The 1,349-nt window shown below is 62.1% G+C and overlaps 1 protein-coding gene across 1 annotated transcript in view; it reads right to left on the reverse strand.

Annotated features, from left to right (window-relative positions):
- PSMD2 (proteasome 26S subunit ubiquitin receptor, non-ATPase 2) overlaps positions 1 to 1,224 on the reverse strand; it is a gene marked incomplete at its 3' end in the record, with an annotated part of 2,854 nt that extends 1,630 nt beyond the window's left edge. Inside the window, exons 1-4 of the mRNA XM_010164688.1 lie at positions 1,117 to 1,224; positions 618 to 745; positions 437 to 524; positions 36 to 198 (exon numbers count right to left, since the gene is read on the reverse strand). Coding sequence (XP_010162990.1) covers positions 36 to 198; positions 437 to 524; positions 618 to 745; positions 1,117 to 1,221 — 484 coding nt within the window. The remainder of the gene's footprint in view (positions 1 to 35; positions 199 to 436; positions 525 to 617; positions 746 to 1,116) is intronic.
- Between the last annotated feature and the right edge of the window lie 125 nt (positions 1,225 to 1,349).

A 1,349-nucleotide genomic window follows, 5' to 3' on the forward strand; every position in this document is an offset into this window, starting at 1 on the left:
CCCCCCGCGGAGCCGCTGCCACTGCCCAGTCTTACCCAAGTGGTTCAAGCCCAGGCCAAGCGGCAGCCACCGGGCATAGGTGTCCTTCAGCTCTGTCTCCGATTTCTCCATGATGGTCTGGAGGATGGTTGAGGTGACATCCCCGTTGCAGGAGCCCACTGATATCATCCCACAGGCCAGGGCGGTCACACCAGCCACCTGGTGAAGGAGGGAAGGAGATGTGCTGCAGGCAGGGACAGTGCAGAGCAAGCTGGCCCACAGCTGGCCCCGAGACACAGTCATCGTGCTCTTCCAGCACAGCACGATGCTGGGCAGGGACACATAGCCCAGCTCCCAGAGCCCAACCCAGCTGCAGGACAGCACCTCTATCCCCAGGAGATGCTGGACACCAGGTGGGGAAGCAGGAATCCCAGGGGAATCCTGCCTCGCTCCCTACCTCCATGCTGGACTTGGAGTCTCCCATCACAGGTAGCAGCAAAGTCAGGACGTCCTCACGGTTGGAGCCCGCGTACGCCAGCCCCAAGCTGTGGAGAGGCCAGGGCAGTGTGATGGGGGAGCTTTGGGGAGAGCCCCAGCACCCCGCGCAGCCCCGGGGAAGGCTGGGGTTAGGCTCTCACCCAAAAATGGCTCCGATCCTCATGGTGTTGCTGTTGTGGAGGACATAGTCAGACAGCAGGGCCAGGGCTGGGTCACACTCATTCCTCACCCCTGAGTTGACGATGCCACAGGCCAGGAGGGCTCCCGACTGCAAAGCAGAGGCACCCTCACCCACTGGCCACCAACGCACAAAGCTCTGCCAGCCAGTGACTAACGTCAGCCCACACATCACACAGGATGGGCAAGCTGGTACCAAGTGAGCAACACCACTCTGGATCCAGCTGAGCAGTCCAAAGTTCATAGCTCTGTGACAACAGGACCCCAAAGGGGCCTCAGGCGATCCCCCAAGAGCTCCCTGCTTTGCTGTGAGCCACCAATAGCCCAGGACACAGGACATCTGACCCTCTCTGGGCAGGAGCTGAGCCGCACAGCAGACTAAGGCAAGGTGAATCATTCCCCGAGCCGGCTGCACCCCCAGCCCGCAGCCACAGAGCCCCTGCTGGGACTGGTGCCACCGACCTTGATGTAATCCTCTGAGGAGTACAGGTACTTGTCGATCTGCGTCAGCCCCCCGTCCACGTCCCACAGCAATATCGTGCCCAGTGAGGCTGCAGCGCTCAGCATCCCTGTGGTTCCCGGGGAGAACAGCCCATGTCAGTCCTGAATCCATGTGCCCTGCCCAAGGCAGCCGGTGGCCCGGGACAGTGGTGGCCCAGCGGCAGCTGTTCCCTGAAGCCTCCCTTTCAGCGGGG

This window comes from Antrostomus carolinensis, unplaced genomic scaffold, assembly GCF_000700745.2.
Source record: "Antrostomus carolinensis isolate BGI_N321 unplaced genomic scaffold, ASM70074v2 scaffold37583, whole genome shotgun sequence".
In the NCBI taxonomy this organism is placed as follows: domain Eukaryota; kingdom Metazoa; phylum Chordata; class Aves; order Caprimulgiformes; family Caprimulgidae; genus Antrostomus; species Antrostomus carolinensis.